Genomic DNA, 19,164 nt, shown 5'->3' with positions numbered 1-19,164 from the left:
ACTAAATACTTTTTTGCCCCACTATATATATATATATATATACATATATATATATATATATATACAGTATATATATATACACACACACTATATACACACTCAGACACAGGTCTCGTGTCCATCCCCCCTAGACTGCAGGGCCAAAGGGGTTCGTAACAGTGTGTATATATAGAATTCTATAATTTTCACAATGTAGCAGACAAAATTCTAATGTCTAGAGGGGTAATATTCACAATGTAGCAAACAGAATTCTAATGTCTAGAGGGGTAATATTCACAATGTAGCAGACAGATTTCTAATGTCTAGAGATGAAATCCTTCTGATCTGTTTTTGAGTATCATAGCCTTTCTATTCTAGGCCCCTATACAGCTCTACCTGTGTGTTCTGTATGTTTAATGTGTTCTGAACTCTTCTTTAGGTTGTTTAACAGTTGTCTCCTCTCACTGGAGAATGGCACTGGAACATGTTGACAATTCATTTAGGATTTTCTTTTGCAGCAAAGTGTCTGTGTTTCTCTAGAGACATGTTTATAATTGACATTTCATTCATTCATTATTTTTCAGGTCGTTCAGGAGTCAGAGTGGTGTGTATAGGAGAGGAAAGGCCCAGACCAGAGCTCTAACATACTACAGAAGTCACAGCCCTACAGTAACACACAGGACCATCTTCTGAGAGGAGGCCCAGAGGTAAAGAGCAACATTCACAAAAACACAGGAAACACCTGAAGATAGGTTCACCCTCAGAAAACACAGATGTACACCGACAGACGCACACTTCCACACACACACTTCCACTTCCACACACACACTTCCACACACAGACAGATAACTCAAGGAACTCCCAAGCTCACTCATTCATCTAGTCAGATCATTTCCTCTTGAAGGACAACAATCAATCAACCAGCTGACAAATCAATCAACCTATCATCCAATCAGGATGTCTCGTTGGGGCCGTAAAGACGTGAAGAAGACTCCTGAGGTGATCAGGACAGTGACAGAGGGGTTAAAGTCTCTGTACCATCAGAAGCTCCTCCCCCTGGAGCAGCACTACGGTTTCCATGACTTCCACTCCCCCTCTCTGGAGGACGCAGACTTTGACAACAAACCCATGGTGCTGGTGGTGGGGCAGTACTCCACTGGCAAGACTAGCTTCATCAAGTAAGAGTTTAAACAGACAGCTTGGTGCATTCAATATGTACAGTGCCTTGCGAAAGTATTCGGCCCCCTTGAACTTTGCGACCTTTTGCCACATTTCAGGCTTCAAACATAAAGATATAAAACTGTATTTTTTTGTGAAGAATCAACAACAAGTGGGACACAATCATGAAGTGGAACGACATTTATTGGATATTTCAAACTTTTTTAACAAATCAAAAACTGGGCGTGCAAAATTATTCAGCCCCCTTAAGTTCGTACTTTGTAGCGCCACCTTTTGCTGCGATTACAGCTGTAAGTCGCTTGGGGTATGTCTCTATCAGTTTTGCACATCGAGAGACTGACATTTTTTCCCATTCCTCCTTGCAAAACAGCTCGAGCTCAGTGAGGTTGGATGGAGAGCATTTGTGAACAGCAGTTTTCAGTTCTTTCCACAGATTCTCGATTGGATTCAGGTCTGGACTTTGACTTGGCCATTCTAACACCTGAATATGTTTATTTTTGAACCATTCTATTGTAGATTTTGCTTTATGTTTTGGATCATTGTCTTGTTGGAAGACAAATCTCCGTCCCAGTCTCAGGTCTTTTGCAGACTCCATCAGGTTTTCTTCCAGAATGGTCCTGTATTTGGCTCCATCCATCTTCCCATCAATTTTAACCATCTTCCCTGTCCCTGCTGAAGAAAAGCAGGCCCGAACCATGATGCTGCCACCACAATGTTTGACAGTGGGGATGGTGTGTTCAGCTGTGTTGCTTTTACTCCAAACATAACGTTTGGCATTGTTGCCAAGAAGTTCCATTTTGGTTTCATCTGACCAGAGCACCTTCTTCCACATGTTTGGTGTGTCTCCCAGGTGGCTTGTGGCAAACTTTAAACAACACTTTTTATGGATATCTTTAAGAAATGGCTTTCTTCTTGCCACTCTTCCATAAAGGCCAGATTTGTGCAATATACGACTGATTGTTGTCCTATGGACAGAGTCTCCCACCTCAGCTGTAGATCTCTGCAGTTCATCCAGCGTGATCATGGGCCTCTTGGCTGCATCTCTGATCAGTCTTCTCCTTGTATGAGCTGAAAGTTTAGAGGGACGGCCAGGTCTTGGTAGATTTGCAGTGGTCTGATACTCCTTCCATTTCAATATTATCGCTTGCACAGTGCTCCTTGGGATGTTTAAAGCTTGGGAAATCTTTTTGTATCCAAATCCGGCTTTAAACTTCTTCACAACAGTATCTCGGACCTGCCTGGTGTGTTCCTTGTTCTTCATGATGCTCTCTGCGCTTTTAACGGACCTCTGAGACTATCACAGTGCAGGTGCATTTATACGGAGACTTGATTACACACAGGTGGATTGTATTTATCATCGTTAGTCATTTAGGTCAACATTGGATCATTCAAAGATCCTCACTGAACTTCTGGAGAGAGTTTGCTGCACTGAAAGTAAAGGGGCTGAATAATTTTGCACGCCCAATTTTTCAGTTTTTGATTTGTTAAAAAAAGTTTGAAATATCCAATAAATGTCGTTCCACTTCATGATTGTGTCCCACTTGTTGTTGATTCTTCACAAAAAAATACATCTTTATATCTTTATGTTTGAAGCCTGAAATGTGGCAAAAGGTCGCAGAGTTCAAGGGGGCCGAATACTTTCGCAAGGCACTGTAAATACTTCTTACAAAAACAAGTAGTGATGAAGTCAATCTCTTCTCTACTTTGAGCTAGGAGAGATTGACATGCATATTATCACTCTGTATACAATTACAGCTATGCTGCCCTGTTCTCGCCAATTGAATTTTTCCTAAGTCCCTCTTTGTGGCACCTAACTACACGACTGGACAGGAGTCCAGGTGCAACAAAACTTGAAACCTGTAGGACCTGCCTTGTTGATTGTCACTGATGTAATCTTCATTGCTTGTGTTTCTTGGCTCAAGCAAGTCTCTTCTTATTGGTGTCCTTTGTTAGTGGTTTCTTTGCAGCAATTTGACCATGAAGGCCTGATTCACGCAGTCTCCTCTGTCTGTAGCTTGTGAGGTGTGGAAACACTGTTGCTTCTGTGCATTTTGTTTTGTTGCTTTTTGTGTCGTTGCTCTGTCTGCATGCTACGTGTTTCTTGTTCTGTCTGCGTGCTATGTGTTGCTTGTTCTATGTTGTTCTGTCTGCGTGCTATGTGTTGCTTGTTCTATGTTGCTCTGCATGTGCCCACTGCTCATTGTTTGTCTGTATGGTTATTGTCATAGTTTTTAATAACCTACCCAGGGACTGTGGTCGAAAATTACCCAGCTGGCTAAAACCGGCACTTTTACTGAAACGTTGATTAATGTGCACTGTCCCTGTAAAAATAAATTCAAACTCAATTCCTCATAAACCCACAGGGATTTAACAGATTCATGTCATTTTCTTAATGTGTGCTTATTAGTAACTGGAATAAGTTGTTTCATAAGTGTCAAGTGCAGCATCTGGTTGCTCCTCATTACACATCACAGACCAGCAGCGTCTGGTTGCTCCTCATTACACATCACAGACCAGCAGCGTCTGGTTGCTCCTCATTACACATCACAGACCAGCAGCGTCTGGTTGCTCCTCATTACACACCACAGACCAGCAGCATCTGGTTGCTCCTCATTACACATCACAGACCAGCAGCGTCTGTTTGCTCCTCATTACACACCACAGACCAGCAGCGTCTGGTTGCTCCTCATTACACACCACAGACCAGCAGCGTCTGGTTGCTCCTCATTACACACCACAGACCAGCAGCGTCTGGTTGCTCCTCATTACACACCACAGACCAGCAGCGTCTGGTTGCTCCTCATTACACACCACAGACCAGCAGCGTCTGGTTGCTCCTCATTACACACCACAGACCAGCAGCGTCTGGTTGCTCCTCATTACACACCACAGACCAGCAGCGTCTGGTTGCTCCTCATTACACACCACAGACCAGCAGCGTCTGGTTGCTCCTCATTACACACCACAGAGCAGCAAATATGATTTATCATCAACATAGGAATCACGACAAAACTTCTTGTATGATCTGTATTACACTTTGGTTTTCCTAGATATGGCTAATATATTGTGATCACTACATCCTATGGCTTTGGATAATGCTCTAAAGCACATTTCTCAAGCAGTTTCATCAAGTAGCCATTCAGATATACAGTAGCTGTCAAGTTCGTTACAGGGACAGATATTTTTCCTGAATGTTTTTTTTATTTTTATCTGTGTTATACTGCAAAACAAACATTGCTTTGATGTAATGTTTTGATAAGCACCTGCTCCAATGTGTGCGTCTGGCTAAAGTGGTGGCGTTTGTTTGTCTGTGTGCATCTGGCTAATGTGGTGGTGTTTGTTTGTCTGTGTGCATCTGGCTAACGTGGTGGCGTTTGTTTGTCTGTGTGAGTCTGGCTCAGATAAATACCCTGATTAAGGCTACACGCTGAAACACATTGGTTTTAACAACACAGTTTAATGTGAATATGTTCCTCTCTCTCTGCGTCAGGTATGTGTTGGAGCAGGATATCCCAGGAAGCAGGATAGGACCAGAGCCCACCACTGACTGTTTCACAGCCATCATGCACGGTGAGGTGGAGGGAGTTATCCCAGGCAACGCTCTCATCGTCGACCCCAACAAACCCTTCCGCAATCTCAACCCCTTTGGAAACACCTTCCTGAACAGGTGAGTACAGGATGAAATCCATAATGAAGGTTTTTAAATATTCTAGAATGGTCCTTCTTTTGGAAGGGGGAGATGAGGATGAAAAACGTGAGAAACTAAGCCAATGAGATCCACCCCTTGCCCTCACCACCTCCTCCAATGAAAGGAGAGCCAGGAAGGGAGAGAACAGGAAATCTGTTTTTTGCTCTATGGAATTTCAAGTGTCCGTCCCAAATTTCAGAGTGGGGAGGGACTTGAGAAAGGGAGCGATATCTATATGGCGTTACGGGACTGAATCACCCTGAGGTACTATCCTCTGCTCTAGTGTGTGTATCCTGTAGTCTGGGATGCCCTCTTTCAGAGGGATACCTTCTGTTGAGGCAAGCTGTGGCAGCTATGTTTGTTATACTGAAGCCATATCAACTGTAAGAGTCAAACACTAGAATTACTGAAGCCATATCAATCAATCAAATGTTTTTATGAAGCACTTTACACATCAGCCGATGTCACAAAGTGCTATACAGAAACTCAGCCTAAACCCCAAACAGCAAGCGATGCAGACCTAGAATCACGGTGGCTAGAAAAACTCCCTAGAAAGGCAGGAACCTAGGAAGAAACCTAGAGAGGAACCAGGCTCTGAGGGGTGGCCAGTCCTATTCTGGCTGTGCCGGGTGGAGATTATAACAGAACATGGCCAAGATGTTCAAATGTTCATAGATGACCAGCAGGGTAAAATAATAGTAATCACAGAGGTTGTAGAGGGTGCAACAGGTCAGCACCTCAGGAGTAAATGTCAGTTGGCTTTTCATAGATGATCATTCAGAGTTAGAGACAGCAGGTGTGGAGAGAGAGAGTTGAAAACAGCAGGTCTGGGACAAAGTCCAGGTAGCCGGAAAATAGAGCATTGCAGTAGTCTAATATAGAAGTGACAAAAGCATGGATACATTTTTCTGCATCATTTTTGGACAGAAAGTTTCTGATTTTCGCAATGTTACATAGATGGAAAAAATCTGTCCTTGAAACAGTCTTGATATGTTTTTGTCAAAAGAGGGGTCAGGGTTCAGAGTAACGCCGAGGTCCTTCAGTTTTCTTTGAGACGACTGTACAACCATCAAGATTAATTGCCAGATCCAACAGATCTCATTGTTTCTTGGGACCTGGAATTAGCATCTCTGCTTTGTTCGAGTTTAAAAGTAAAACATTTCCTATCATCCACTTCCTTATGTCTGAAACACAGGCTTTCAGGCAGGGCAATTTTGGGGCTTAACCATGTTTCGTCAAAATGTACAGCTGTGTATCGTCCGCATAGCAGTGAAAGTTAACATTATGTTTCCGAATTACATCACCAAGAGGTAAAATATACAGTGAAAATAATAGAGGTCCATCAACGGAACCTTGAGGAACACCGAAATTTACTGTTGATTTTTCAGAGGATAAACCATCCACAGAGACAAACTGATATCTTCCCGATACAAGATCTAAACCAGGCCAGAACTTGTCCGTGTAGACCAATTTGGGTTTCCAATCTCTCCAATAGAATGTGGTGATCAACGTTATAAAAAGCAGCATGAGGACAGATGCAGAGCCTTGATCTGACACCAACTTCTTGACACTACCCATCCCTTTAACGGGATAATTGTCATCAACAACCGCAGAATTACAGAGCACCACATTCAAATAATATTACTAAAAAACACAGTTTAGCATTTTGTTAATCCACCTGTTGTGTCAGATTTTGAAAATATGCTTTACAGTGAAAGCAATCCAAGCATTTGTGTAAGTTTATCGATCACTAGACCAAACATTATGAACACCTAGCATCAAAGTAGCTTGGTCACGAAAATCAGAAAGCAGTAAAATGAATCGCTTACCTTAGATCTTCGGATGTTTTCACTCACGAGACTCCCAGTTACACAAATGTTCCTTTTGTTCCATAAAGATTATTTTTATACCCAAAATACCTCAGTTTGTTTGGCGCGTTATGTTCAGAAATCCAAAGGCTCGAGTGGTCACGACAACGCAGATGAAAATTCCAAATACTATCCATAATGTCCACAGAAACATGTCAATCATTTTTTATAATCAATCCTCAGGTTGTTTTTTTAATATATATTATCGATTATATCAACCGGCACTGTCTTTTTCAATAGGAGAGGGAGAAACGATGGCTGCCGAAGCTCTGTTGCGCAAGCAAAACTTGCTCATTTTTCAAAATAAAAGCCTGAAGCTATGTCTAAAGACTGTTGAAACCTTGAAGAAGCCGTAGGAAAGGAATCTGGCTGATATCTCTTTAAATGGAGCGAAGGCAGGCTATGGAACATGGCGCTTTCAAAATAGAAGCCACTTCCTGGTTTGATTTTCCTCAGGTTTTCGCCTGCAATATCAGTTCTGTTATACTCACAGACAAACTTTAGAGTGTTTTCTATCCTAATCGGTGAATTATATGCATATTCTAGCATCTGTGCATGAGAAATAGGCCGTTTACTTTGGGAACGTTATTTTTCCAAACATAAAAATAGTGCCCCCTAGCTGAAAGAGGTTAAAAGGTTGTTTGCCACCTTCACGAGAGCAGTCTCAGTGCTATGATGGGGTCTAAAACCAGACTGAAGCGATTTGTATACATTGTGTTTCTTCAGGAAGGCAGTGAGTTGCAACAGATTTTTCAGATGTTTTTGAGAGGAAAGGGAGATTCGATATAGGCCGATTATTTTTTATTCTGGGTCAAGGTTTGGCTTTTTCAAGAGGATTTATTACTGTACACATCCGGTGGACGTTTATTATGTTCAACAAAAGAAGGCCAAGCACGGGAAGTGGAATAGGGTATTTTTTGGAATAGGGTCCAGTTTGAAGCTTGACTTTAGAGGCCATGACTATTTTCATCAATGTGTCGAGATATAGTATTAAACAACGTGAGTGTCTCCCTTGACCCTAGGTCCTGGAATTGTTGTGCAGACTCAGGATAACTGAGCTTTGGAGGAATACGCAGATTTAAAGAGGAGTCCGTAATTTGCTTTCTGATGATCATGATCTTTTCCTCAAAGAAGTTCATGAATTTATCACTGCTGAAGTGCAAGCCATCCTCTCTTGGGAATGCTGCTTTTCAGTTAGCTTTGCGACGGTATCAAACATTTATTCAGGATTGTTCTTATTCTCCTCAATTTAGTTGGAAAAATAGGATGATTGAGGAACAGTGAGGGCTCTTCGATGCTACACGGTACTGTCTTTCCAAGCTAATAGGGAAGACTTCCAGTTTGGTGTAGCGCCATTTCCGTTCCAATTGTCTGGAAGCTTGCTTCAGGACTCAAGTATTTTCTGTACACCAGGGAGCTAGTTTCTTATGATAAATGTTTTTTGTTTTAGGGGTGCGACTGCATCTAGGGTATTACGCAAGGTTACATTTAGTTCCTCAGTTAGGTGGTTAACCAATTTTTGTACTCTGATGTCCTTGGGTAGGTGGAGGGAGTCTGGAAGGGCATCTAGGAATCTTTGGGTTGTCTGATAATTTTTGCACAGCTTTTGATGCTTCTTGGTTGGGGTCTGAGCAGATTATTTGTTGGAATTGCAAACGTAATAAAATGGTGGTCCGATAATCTAGGATTATGAGTAAAACATTAAGATCCACAACATTTATTCCATGGGACAAAACTAGCAGTGAGTAGGTCTGGAGACATGTTGGACAACACCCACTGAGTCGATGATGGCTCCGAAAGCCTTTTGGAGTGGGCCTGTGGACTTTTCCATGTGAATATTAAAGTCACCAAAAATGTGAATATTATCTGCCATGACTACAAGATCCAATCGGAATTCAAGGAATTCAGTGAGAAACACTGTATATGGCCCAGGAGGCCTGTAAACAGTAGCTGTAAAAAGTGATTGAGTAGGCTGCATAGATTTCATGACTAGAAGCTCAAAAGACAGAAACGCAGTAATTTATTTTTGTAAATTGAATTTTGTTATACTAAATGATGGCAACACCTCCTTTGTGGGATGCACGGGGGATATGGTCACTAGTGTAACCAGGAGGTGAGGACTCAATTAACACAGTAAATTCCCCAGGCTAAAGCCATGTTTTTAGTCAGGCCAATCACATTAAGATTATGATCAGTGATTAGTTCATTGACTTTAACTGACTGGAAAGTGAGGGATCTAACATTGAGTAGCCCTATTTTGAGATGAATCACAATCTCTTTCAATAATGGCAGGAATGGAGGACGTCTTTATTCCAGTGAGATTGCAAAGCGAACGCCGCCTTGTTAAGTTTTGCCTCAATTAATATGGTCAACACTACCTGAACAATGGCGAACGGAAGACAGGGTGATGCGGCAGGTGCCGCTTCTCATACGAATGCTGTTATTTTATCTAAAACATCAGGTGTACGCCGACCCCAGCTAAGTAACTCATGCAAAGAGTTAAAGCACAATTATGTGTTATCTCCAGTACTTTGCCATGATTGTCAGTTATGTAGCTGCTCTACTGATAATCTCAGTGCATCCTTGCTGGGATGACACAAATCCACTGCCGGAGAATACCAACACCAAACACATTGGTTCACCGTTCCACGGGAGCAGACAGTACACAGCATACCATAATGTTCTGAATAATGGCCAGGTCTACCTCTCTCCCTATTCCACTGAAACGCTTAGGTGTAACAAACACAAGTCCAATATTTATCGGAAACTACCTGTTCACTGCCCTCCTGCTCTCAATCTTGGGCCTAACATCACCGAGCCAGCCTCAACCCTGGGCCTAACATCACCGCGCCAGCCTCAACCCTGGGCCTAACATCACCGAGTCAGCCTCAACCCTGGGCCTAACATCACCGAGCCAGCCTCAACCCTGGGCCTAACATCACCGAGCCAGCCTCAACCCTGGGCCTAACATCACCGAGCCAGCCTCAACCCTGGGCCTAACATCACCGAGCCAGCCTCAACCCTGGGCCTAACATCACCGAGCCAGCCTCAACCCTGGGCCTAACATCACCGAGCCAGCCTCAACCCTGGGCCTAACATCACCAAGCCAGGCTCAACCCTGGGCCTAACATCACTGAGCCAGCCTCAACCCTGTGCCTAACATCACCGAGCCAGCCTCAACCCTGGGCCTAACATCACCGAGCCAGCGATACTCACCGGAGTGGAAAGCAGTGGATGGCCTCGTCCACTGATCGTCGCCCGCTGTGGAAGTGGGTGAGTGCTATGGTCCCATGGTTTCTCTCGACTCACCCGGCTCCAGGATAGATTTAGACTCTTCAAACATACCCACGTCGCTATATGCGATCCCTGACTCTGCTTCTGGTACGCAAGCTGTTTTAATTGGTTCCCCGCATCCAGTGCAGGTGGGAGGGATTGTTAATGAATCAAAAAGAAACAAAACGGCCTAAACCTAGCCGTCAGAAAACACAGAAAATCTAACTTGTTTTAATGTGTCAATCACTCTCGAGTCATCTGGGACTCACGAGCTAAGCCCAAGGGACTACTAGGGGGGAACTTGAACATTCGTAGTGTCATTCCAAAAAGTGATCAAATTCAACATCTACTCACAGACTCCAACCATGACTTCCTCTGCCTCTCAGAGACATGGCTCCATAAAAACTCTCCATATGCTGCTGTGATTGTGCCTGGCTACAATGTCTTCAGGAGAGACAGGATTGAAGGAAGAGGAGGATGTGTGATGATTTACATTAAAGAACATATCCAATGTAAACAAATTGAGTGGTCATGTGATAATGAACTAGAATGAGTTGGCCTGAACGTTACACTGTCGACCCAAATGTCTTTTACCCTTATTAGAATGGGTAAAAAGTGTGTTATTTGATCAGTTTAATAAAATGCTTAGGGAATGTGATTTTGGGAAAGATGTCATCTATTTTTTTTTTTACCCCTTTTTCTCCCCAATTTCGTGGTATCCAATTGTTTTAGTAGCTACTATCTTGTGTCATCGCTACAACTCCCGTACGGGCTCGGGAGAGACGATGGTTGAAAGTCATGCGTCCTCCGATACACAACCAAGCCGCACTGCTTCTGCACCTGTTAACCTTGGTTAGCGTGCACTGTGCCCGGCCCGCCACAGGAGTCGCTGGTGCGCGATTTCCATACCGGCCAAACCCTCCCTAACCCAGGACAATTGTGCGTCGCCCCACGGACCTCCCGGTCGCGGCCTGGGTTACTAATACATGTGACCTTACACAGCTAGTTAAAGGGCCAACCAGGGTGACTTGTTGCTCTAAAACAGATTGATTTAGTGTTTTGTAATAAACCAGAGAGAGTGACTAAATCATTCAATATGGTTACTGGGCTATCTGATCATAAACTGACACTTATAGCCAGAAACCTGTCTAAGAGCAGGATTAACCCCTCTGCTGTTAGAAAGCCGGATCAAATATGAATACCTAAGAGTGAATTAAACTATTTTGAAAACGCAATTAAGGGAATTAACTGGAATGATCTCTTGTCCTATACAGATGTGGAAGCCAATAGTCAGTCGGTTCCACTGGTTTCTTGGGCTCAGTGATAGTAAATGATGCTCAACCTAAGGGAGATTTCTGAGTCAAAGGTGAACAAGGTGATTAGCTCACTAAAGAACTCTAAAGCCAAAGATGTGTTTGGGCTGGACTCTACCTTTCTTAACAACTACAAAGAGTCACTCATTTGCCCCATTACTATGGTCACCAACACATCTATTGGTGTGGGGGTGTTTCCAAGGGTATGGAAGTTGGCCATAATAACGGCCATCTTTAAATCAGGCGACCCTGCTGACGTGAGTAACTACAGGCCCATTAGTATACTACCTGTGGTGTCAAAGGTTGTTGAAAAGTGTGTAGCAGAACAGCTGGTTGCCCACCTCAACAACAGCCCCTTCACATTACACTCCATGCAATTTGGCTTCAGAGCGAAACACTCCACAGAAACGGCCAACTGCTTTCTTCTGGAAAATGTGAAGTCCAAGATGGACAAAGGGGGCGTTGTTGGGGCTATGTTTCTGGACCTAAGGAAGGCTTTTGATACTGTTAACCATGAGATTCTCATCGCAAAATTGTCCAAGTTCAGCTTTTCCCCCGATGCCTTGAGATGGATGAAATCATACCTTGAAGGCAGAACTCAGTGTGTCAGAGTGAGCTGTCGCCCACTCTTAGCAATGATGTGGGCATGCCCCAAGGGTCAATACTGGGGCCCCTCCTGTTCAGCCTGCACTTTAATGATCTGCCTTCTGTCTGTACTGGGTCTGAAGTTCAAATGTATGCAGATGATACAGTGAAATACAGGATGTGCATGCAAAGAGCAAACAACACGCTGCACAAGAACTCACTACTGTAATGGTCCAGGTTACAAACTGGCTCAGTGACTCATGTTTGCATCTCAATGTGAAAAAAAACGGTTTGCATGTTCTTCACAAAGAGGGCAACAGATGTTACTGAGCAAGTTGTCTATGTGTCAGGGGAGAAGCTCCAGGTGGCATCTGATTTTAAGTACCTTGGCATCATACTTGATTCCAACCTCTCTTGCAAAAAGCATGTGAAAAAGGTAATTCAAATAACCAAATTCAACCTAGCTAATTTCCGATTTATACGAAATTGTTTGACTACAGAGGTAGCAAAACTGTACTTCAAATCTATGATACTCCCCACTTAACATACTGCTTGACTAATTGGGCCCAAGCTTGCTGTACAACATTAAAACCCATTCAGTCTGTCTACAAACAGGCTCTCAAAGTGCTTGATAGGAAGCCCAATAACCATCATCACTGTTACATCCTCAGAAAGCATGAGCTCCTGAGTTGGAAAAATCTTGTGCAATTTTCACGCCCTGACCTTAGAGATCCTTTATGTCTCTATTTTGGTTTGGTCAGGGTGTGAGTTGGGAGGTGGGCATTCTATGTTTTGTGTTTCTCTGATTTTCTATTTCTTTGTGTTTGGCCAGGTATGGTTCTCAATCAGGGACAGCTGTCTATCGTTGTCTCTGATTGGGAACCATATTTAGGTACCCTTTTTTCCCACCTGTGTTTGTGGGAAGTTGTCATTGTTTGTTGGCACTATTGCCTTTTGCTTCACGGTTTGTTTTGTATGGTTTATTGTTTTTTGTCGGCATCATTCTTGAATAAAGTCAAATGTACGCTCCCTACGCTGCACCTTGGGCCTCATCCTTCAACAGCCGTGACAGCAATACACCGACGCATGTCTTGTATTCAAGATCCTAAATGGCCTGGCTTCCCCTCCACTCATTATTTTTGTTAAACAGAAAACCCAAACATATGGCAGCAGATCCACAAGGTCTACCATGAGAGCTGACTGTATAGTTCCCTTAAGGAAAAGCACTTTTTTGCTTACTACATGATTCCATTATGTGTTATTTCATAGTTTTGATGTCTTCACTATTATGTAGAAAATTGTAAAAATGAAGCATAACCCTTTAATTAGTCATTTTCCAAACTTGCTTAAAGAAGTTCCTCCTCTGTAATTTCTCCTTCATGTGAGTCATTCTGTACAGCTGTTAATTTGACATTATTATTATTATTATTATTATTATTATTATTAGAAAGAAAATCCATCCAATTTGCGTTGGTTAGTGGAGATGGAGGAGACTGAAACAAAAACATACTGTCACGAGTCCGACCGAGGGTGTTTCCCTTTCCCGGGCAGGTGGCGCTCGGCGGTCGTCGTCACCGGCCTATTAGCTGCCACTGATTGTTTTTCCTTCCCCTCCTTGTATGTTGAGTGGTAGCACCTGTGAATGTTTAATTAGTTTGTCTTTATTAGACAGCCGGCCCGCCTGGTTGTTGTGCGGGATTATTTCTATGTAAACCTTCGGCTCTGTGGTATAGGCACGTGTTAGTGTCCGGTCGGGATTGTTTCCCATTGTACATTTTGATTTCCCTGTGTTTTGGGAACGTAACGTTTTTATGAGCACCCTGTGGTGCATTGGTGCGATTAAAAGACGCGCAGCATTGAACTCTCTGTCTCCTGCATTTGACTCCACACCCACGACACCCGGAGCATTACACATATGCTTAAAGTTCTTTATTTCCTCTTTCAAAATATCCTTTGAATCATGGGTAACTCCCTCATTTGTAACAAGTTTCAGTAAATTCGTTTTGGAGGCATTTCCATGTTGAAGATTAAAAAATACTTTGGTGTATTTTACCCCATATTCCATCTAGTTTGCTTTATTTTTATAATATTACAGTTGATCTTTCTTGAATAAGTTCCTCCATTTCTTTTTGTTTTCACTCTAACTAACTTATTCTGTGCCTTTCTTTGGAAATTGTTCCCAAGGATGAACCAGACTTGTGGACTTTTGATTTTCCCATTTTTCCCACTTTTGATTTTCCCATGATGTCAAGCAAAGAGGCGCTGAGTTTGAGGATAGGCCTTGAAATACATCCACAGGTACACCTTTAATTGACTCAAAGGGTTTCAATTAGCCTTTCTGAAGCCATTACATCATTTTCTGGAATTTTCCAAGCTGTTTAAAGGCACAGTCAACTTAGTGTATGTAAACTGGAATTGTGATACAGTGAAATAATCTGTCTGTAAACAATTGTTGGAAAAATGACTTGTCATGCACAAAGTAGATGTCCTAACCAACTTGCCAAAACTATAGTTTGTTAACAAGAAATTTGGAGAGGTTGAAAAACGTGTTTGAATGACTCCAACCTAGTGCATGTAAACTTCTGACTTCAACTGTATATCTCACTAGGTCAGGATTTTAAAGTCTCCATATATCCACTGGTTGAAATATATTTGATTTTCTAAAGAGCATGGGAGTGATTGTGTGTAGTGTGATTTCCTTTATGGTCCATAGAGGTATTTAAAACGGTATTATAATCTCCCACCATAATAATAGAGTCCAGTGTTGCTTGTAGGGTTGATACATTAAGAAGCCATGATCATAATTATTTGGACTGTATAGATTAAGGAGACAAATCTGTTTATGGTCCAATAACATATTTTAAAATAATCTTGTGGATCTGTATGGATAATTTGCACATTTGGATCAAAATTACTGTTAATTAATATCGTTACCATTTTGAATTTCTTTGCACATGGGAGAAATATATTTTGACCCCCCCCCATTCCTTTTTTCCACACAACTTCATCTAAAATTGTTGAATGAGTTTCCTGTAAACAATAGATATTATATTACTTATCTTTTAGCCAGGTAAATACTGATCGCCTTTTCAAATTTTAACTGGCTATACTTATTTCACCACTTACCATAATGAGACACAACTTTCAATTATATTTATCAAAATATTTGTTTGTAAACTCACCATTTTAATAAGTACCATAGTGATTGAGTGTCCATATAGCTGTACCATTATATTGGCATTGCTACTAACTCATTTCCAAGATGGCGCTGACAAAAAGGGCTGCCTCACTTCTAGTCCTTGGGAAACTTTTCAGTATTTTGTTTTTACATTGTTAGCCCAGACAATCTTGTGGCATTACAAACAGCCGGGAAGAACTATTAGATATCAGACCGACATCAATTTACCAGGAATACGATTTCCCCGAATCGGATACTTTGTCCGAACCACCCAGTGCATTTGAACTGAATCGAGAGGCTGACCCAAAACAACGCCGCCAGAGAAGAGGAAGACGGAGCGGTCTTCTGGTCAGACTTCGGAGGCGTACACACCACCCACCACTTCTGAGTATATTACTTGTGAATATCCAGTCTCTAGATAACAAGGTCAACGAAATCAGGGCTTTCCAGAGAGACATCAGGGATTGTAACATACTCAGTTTCACGGAAACATTGCTCTTTTTGGATATGCTGTCGGAATCGATACAGGCACCTGGATACTTTGTGTGTCGCGCCGACAGGAATAAATATCACTTCAGGAAGATGGGCGGGGGTGTATGCTTCATGATTAATGACTCATGGTGTAATTGTAACAACAAACAGGAACTCAAGTCCTTTTGTTCCTTATCTCCCAAAGGAACTATCATCCGGTTATTGTCACAGTCGTGCATATCCCCCCTCAAGCCGATACCACGATGGCCCTCAAGGAACTTTACTGGACTTTATGCAAACTGGAAACCAAATATCCTGAGGCTGCGTTTATTGTAGCTGGGATTTTAACAAAGCACATTTGAGAACAAGACTACCTAACTTCTATCAGCATATTGACTGTAGCACTCACCCTTGAAAAACACTGGATCACTGCTACTCTTTGGTCTTTGTCCCATTTTGTGAATTCTTGTTTGTTGAGTGGACCCCAGACCTCACAACCATGAAGTGCAATGGGTTCTATAACTGATTCAAGTATTTGTTGCTAGATCCTAATTGTATGTCAAATTTTATGTTCCATTTGATGGCGTAGAAGGCCCTTCTTACCTGGTCTCTCGGATCATTCACAGCTTTGTGAAAGTTACATGTGGAGCTGATGTTTAGGCTGAGGTATGTGTAGTTTTTTGTGTGCTTTAGGGCAACGGCATCTAGATGGAATTTGTATTTGTGCAACTGGACCTTTTTTGGAACACCAGTATTATTGTCTTACTGAGATTTACTGTCAGGGCCCAGGTCTGACAGAATATGTGCAGAAGATCTAGGTGCTGCTATAGGCCCTCCTTGGTTGGGGACAGAAGCCCCAGATCATCAGTAAACAATAGACATTTGACCTAAGATTCTAGTTGGGTGAGGCCGGGTGCTGCAGACTGTTCTAATGTCCTTGCCAATTTGTTTGCATAGCAGACTCTCATGCCAAATTGAGTCAAGCTTTTTTGAAAAGAACAAATCATGAGAATGCTTTGCCTTTGTTTTGGTTAGTTTGTCAATTAGGGTGAATAAGTAAGGGAGCCTGTCGTAAGGTAATTTGGTGAAACCAATTTGACATTTGCGCAGCACATTGTTTTCACTGAGGAAATGTACGAGTCTGCTGTTAATGATAATGTAGAGGATTTCCCCAAGGTTGCTGTTGACGCATATCCCACGGTAGTTATTGGGGTCAAATTTGTCTCCACTTTGTGGATTAGGGTGATCAGTCCTTGGTTTCAAACATTGGGGAAGATGACAGAGCTAAGGATGATGTTAAAGAGTTTAGGTATAGCCAATTGGAATTTGTGGTCTGTATATTTTTATCATTTCATTTAGGGTAACATCAACACCACAGGCCTTTTTGGGTTGGAGGGTTATATTTTGTCCTGTAGTTCATTCAATGCAGTTAGAGAATTTAATGGGTTCTGGTAGTCTTTAATAATTGATTCTAACATTTGTAATTGGTTCTGTATGTTTTTGCTATTTATTATTTGTTATAAAGAAAAAAAGATTGGATAAGTGGTTTATCCATACATCTCCATTTTGGATAGATAACTCTTCGTGTTGTTTGTTTAGTGTGTTCGAATTTTCCCAGAAGTGGTTAGATTCTCTATGGATTCTTCACTTACACTGAGCTGATTTCTGACGTGCTGTTCCTTCTTTTTCCGTAGTGTATTTCTGTATTGTTTTTGTGATCCACCATTGTGAAGGTGTAGGTTCAGGTTTTCTGGGTCTTTATGTTTTTGGTTGGATAGGTGTTAAGGGAATTTTTCTGTCCATTCCTATAAAATAAGGGTCTTACAAATCCTTATGAATTGACTGAGTGTTTAATTTAATTGGGTATTAAAACAGAGGAATTAAATTCAACAATAGGTTTCTCAATTTCTTTCTGCTTGACATTTTTAGATTTGATAGGGAAGCTGAAAGGTAAAATATACTATTTAGGCCTTCTACTGGTAAGTTTACACCATCATTATTACAGCGAAATGTTTTTATTTCATTTGTTGTTGCCTAATTGTTTTTCGGTAGGTTTCGACACTACTTTCCTTCCATATATAGTATTTCTTAATATTATTCAGTTCCTTTTGACTTTGATGCCTCATGACTGAGCATTGCGCTGTTCAGGTAGACTGTGATTTTACTGTGATCTGATAGGGGTGTCAGTGGGCTGATTGTGAACGCTCTGAAAGACTCTGGGTTGAGGTCAGTGACTCTGGGTTGAGGTCAGTACTACTGCCAAGAGATGAGCTATAGGTGTACCTACCATAGGAGTCCCCTTTAAGCCACCATTGACTATGTACAGACCCAGGATGCGACAGAGCTGCAGGAGTTGTGACCAACTTTTGTAGGTTGTTTTGTCATAGCTGTATCAAGGGAGGCATATTTGGGAGGGAATACTGTCACCTCCAGGTAGGTGTTTGTCCCCCCGTGTGCTGAGAGTGTCAGGTTCTTGTCCAGTTCTGGCATTTAGGTCACCACAGACCTAGTGTTTAGCTGTTACATGTCTCTGAGCCTGGAAATGGTTGATCTCCCCCTCTAGGATGGAGAAGCTGTCATCGTTAAAGTATGGAGATTCTATTGGGGGGATATAGGTAGCACACTTGAGGAAATGTTTCTCTGAGATCATTTCCTTTTTGAATTTCTAGCCAAATGTAAAATTTTCCTGTTTTGACTAATTTAATAGTCTAACCCTATATCAAATTTGAATACCCCCTGAGTGTCTTTCCTGTTTTATTCCAGGTAGTTTGGTGGATGGGAATACCAGCTCCCTTTAACCTAGGGGGCAACCAGTGCGTCCATCTCCTCTATACCATGTCTCTTGTAGGATGACAATGTCTGTATTTCTAATTTTTCTGGTGAAGTCCAGGTTCCTGCTCTATAGGCTAAAGGAAGATGACCTCAGGCCTGGGATATTCCAGGATGAGATGGTGAAGGCTTTGTGTTCCATAAAGCGTCCAACGTTGTTTTTGTGTAGTTTAGGCTCGGACAATGACAGTAGGTGTTTCTCTCTCTGTTTGCGGTGTCCTTCCTGTCCGGTGAAGTGCTGGTCTAGTTAAAGCCATCTTAATCAGGAAGTAGCGGTGTTGTTGTTAGTGGTCGCTCATTAGCAGATCGTATTGTTGTGGCTCTGACACAGGAGACCGTTTTCTTTCAGGAAGCCCAGATAATTGAGAGCCCTGTTGGAACACAATGGGTCCTGGGCAGGGAGGGCTCCAGTACAGCTGCAATACCACAGTCTAGTCTGCATACCAAATGGCACCCTATTCATTAGTTTACTACCTTTCAAAAGTAGTGCACTACAGTATATAGAATAGGGTGCCATTTGGGACGTAGCCTTGGTCTGGTTCTTAGATCACGTTTAGCTGTTACCGTGATGATGGCTAATAACCGTGTTCCTACATTATCCACATTCTTTCCATTGATGCTAACTGATGGACGGGATGGGGGCTGGACGGGATGGAGGCTGGACTGGATGGGGTCTGGACGGGAGGGGGGTGGGGGGGCCGTTTAGTGGAATGTTGGAAAGCTGCCCTGGCTTGAATAACCTGAAAGGAACCTGTGGGTGAACTATAGATGTTCATTACTCTAATTTATTCATGTTGTGCT

The 19,164-nt window shown here is 42.2% G+C and overlaps 1 protein-coding gene across 3 annotated transcripts in view; it reads left to right on the top strand.

Annotated features, from left to right (window-relative positions):
• Positions 1-19,164, top strand: part of LOC110508136 (EH domain-containing protein 2) — a 38,221-nt gene that overhangs the window by 10,104 nt on the left and 8,953 nt on the right. For 2 of the 3 annotated variants that reach the window (XM_036965315.2, XM_090224054.1), the window contains exons 2-4: positions 564-686; positions 936-1,157; positions 4,649-4,825. In XM_036965315.2, the coding sequence (XP_036821210.1) occupies positions 937-1,157; positions 4,649-4,825 (398 nt within the window). In that variant the 5' untranslated portion in view covers positions 564-686; position 936. The remainder of the gene's footprint in view (positions 1-563; positions 687-935; positions 1,158-4,648; positions 4,826-19,164) is intronic. The other variant, XM_036965316.2, reaches the window with a different exon arrangement.

The sequence above is a fragment of the Oncorhynchus mykiss genome, chromosome 27, assembly GCF_057628025.1.
Source record: "Oncorhynchus mykiss isolate SJ-2025 chromosome 27, ASM5762802v1, whole genome shotgun sequence".
Lineage (NCBI taxonomy): Eukaryota > Metazoa > Chordata > Actinopteri > Salmoniformes > Salmonidae > Oncorhynchus > Oncorhynchus mykiss.
This window is presented reverse-complemented; position numbering and strand designations above follow the sequence as displayed.